The following is a 1685-nucleotide window of genomic DNA, read 5'->3' as shown; positions in this document are numbered from 1 at the left end:
GCTTATACTACCTTGATAATGAATAATTAAAAATACTTATAGTGGAAGACAGTAGTGTAAGACAATCATGGCTGCCTCTTTGCGTCTGGTGCAGTATGTAATGACGAATTTGGAAGCCTTTGCCCTGTCGTTGTGAGCCTGATATGATTTACAATTTGGGCTCTAATTGAAGTCGACATCATCTTCTTCTCCAATATATCATTTAATTTTAGGTAAATCCGTAGAAGTTATGTTATATGTTTACGTAGTAGTTCTTTATTTGTTTGAAATATTAATATATTAACGTAGTAGTTCTTTATTTGTTTGAAATATTAATATATTGCAGTGGATGAAAGCTGATTGGGTAAATCGGGATTACCTGAACCCGAAATTATGGGTACCCAAATTATTAGGTATCTGCTTATTTTGGTACACTTCGGGTAGCGGTTTTTAAAATACGTATTTTGAAAAACTCGAATTACCTGACCCTATTTTTTCGGGTAACCCGAATGACCACATCTAGTGCTGGGTGATGCGGCTCGTGGACAGGCGTGGGGCGGGACGTGATGAACATGTGATTCTACTTGTACAACTATATCATGGACACATTGAAATATATATATATAGAACTTTTGAGTAAATAAGATTATAAACCAGAAGTTAACAAAAAGTATTGAACTTTATAATAAGGGAGAACAAAGATATATTATTGAAGCGCTAAAAACATGTTTCCTGGTATATAGATGAGAATTTAAGAAATAACAACTAGTTAACTAGTGCTACATATGTCTATAAATAAACAAACTAGCTAGTTAACTAAGCTACCGTATAATTATTTGGACAATACTCCTAAATAACATATAGGAATACAAGAAGATATCTCCGCTTGTCTTTAGATAACTAATGTTTGCACAAAATGCAAACGCACACCGAGTGAAATCCACCTGATTCACATCTGTAATCCTTTACATAGGAACCATCAGAGAATTTTCCCTCTATAGCACAATTTGCCTTGCACATTGCTTTAAAGCAGAATGGATGCACTTTAACAAACTGCCTGCAAGTTTCTGCACGGAATATGTCGACATATTATTAGAATACAATAGTGGGGTTTTATCTCAATAAAACTAACATTAAACTGTAAGCATTAACAAACTAATAGAGTTCTATAAACTAAACAAATTAATAGACATAAGCAAATGAAATAATTGATTTCATGGAAGTCTACCATCTGCCATTAATTCTGCATGTCATCAAATATACATTAATATGGTAAAACACTATAAATTTGAGAGGGATACAAACCTGCCAAAGTAGTATCTCCATGTAAGGCAAGTACTAAGAAGATGAATAAAGTAACATATCTTGGATCCATTATCAAACTTAAAATGTCTAAGATATATCTTGTCGCTTGTGAGTGGACTAATGATGGTTCCATTTACATGTTGTATAAATAGAGAGTGAAATTACTAATGATAGAATTGCAACATGGTCCAACCAGGGAAATGCATGTTGATAGTGTCAAATCAAACTAACAGTTAGTTACTAGTAGACTAAATCTTGGTAGAGAATGGTGTTCGAGTACCAACAACTGCACTACATGCATAAATATATTTGGTCAAAGATCCTAGATATACACACACACAAATAGGTCATCGTGGTTGACATGCATACCTTATTTTTGTATGGAGAGCATGGTATTTTAT

At 33.4% G+C, this 1685-nt stretch overlaps 1 protein-coding gene across 1 annotated transcript; it reads right to left on the bottom strand.

Annotated features, from left to right (window-relative positions):
- Positions 1–655: 655 nt before the first annotated feature.
- LOC100275952 (uncharacterized) lies at positions 656–1423 on the bottom strand. The gene is made up of 2 exons (NM_001149871.3): positions 1285–1423; positions 656–1046 (listed from the first exon to the last, which is right to left on the bottom strand). The coding sequence occupies exons 1-2, from the start codon at positions 1415–1417 to the stop codon at positions 880–882; spliced, it is 300 nt and encodes a 99-aa protein (NP_001143343.2). The 5' UTR covers positions 1418–1423; the 3' UTR covers positions 656–879.
- Positions 1424–1685: the final 262 nt, after the last annotated feature.

Source organism: Zea mays, chromosome 6, assembly GCF_902167145.1.
Source record: "Zea mays cultivar B73 chromosome 6, Zm-B73-REFERENCE-NAM-5.0, whole genome shotgun sequence".
NCBI lineage: Eukaryota > Viridiplantae > Streptophyta > Magnoliopsida > Poales > Poaceae > Zea > Zea mays.
Note: the sequence above shows the minus strand (reverse complement) of the source record. Positions and strands in the feature narration are given on the sequence as shown.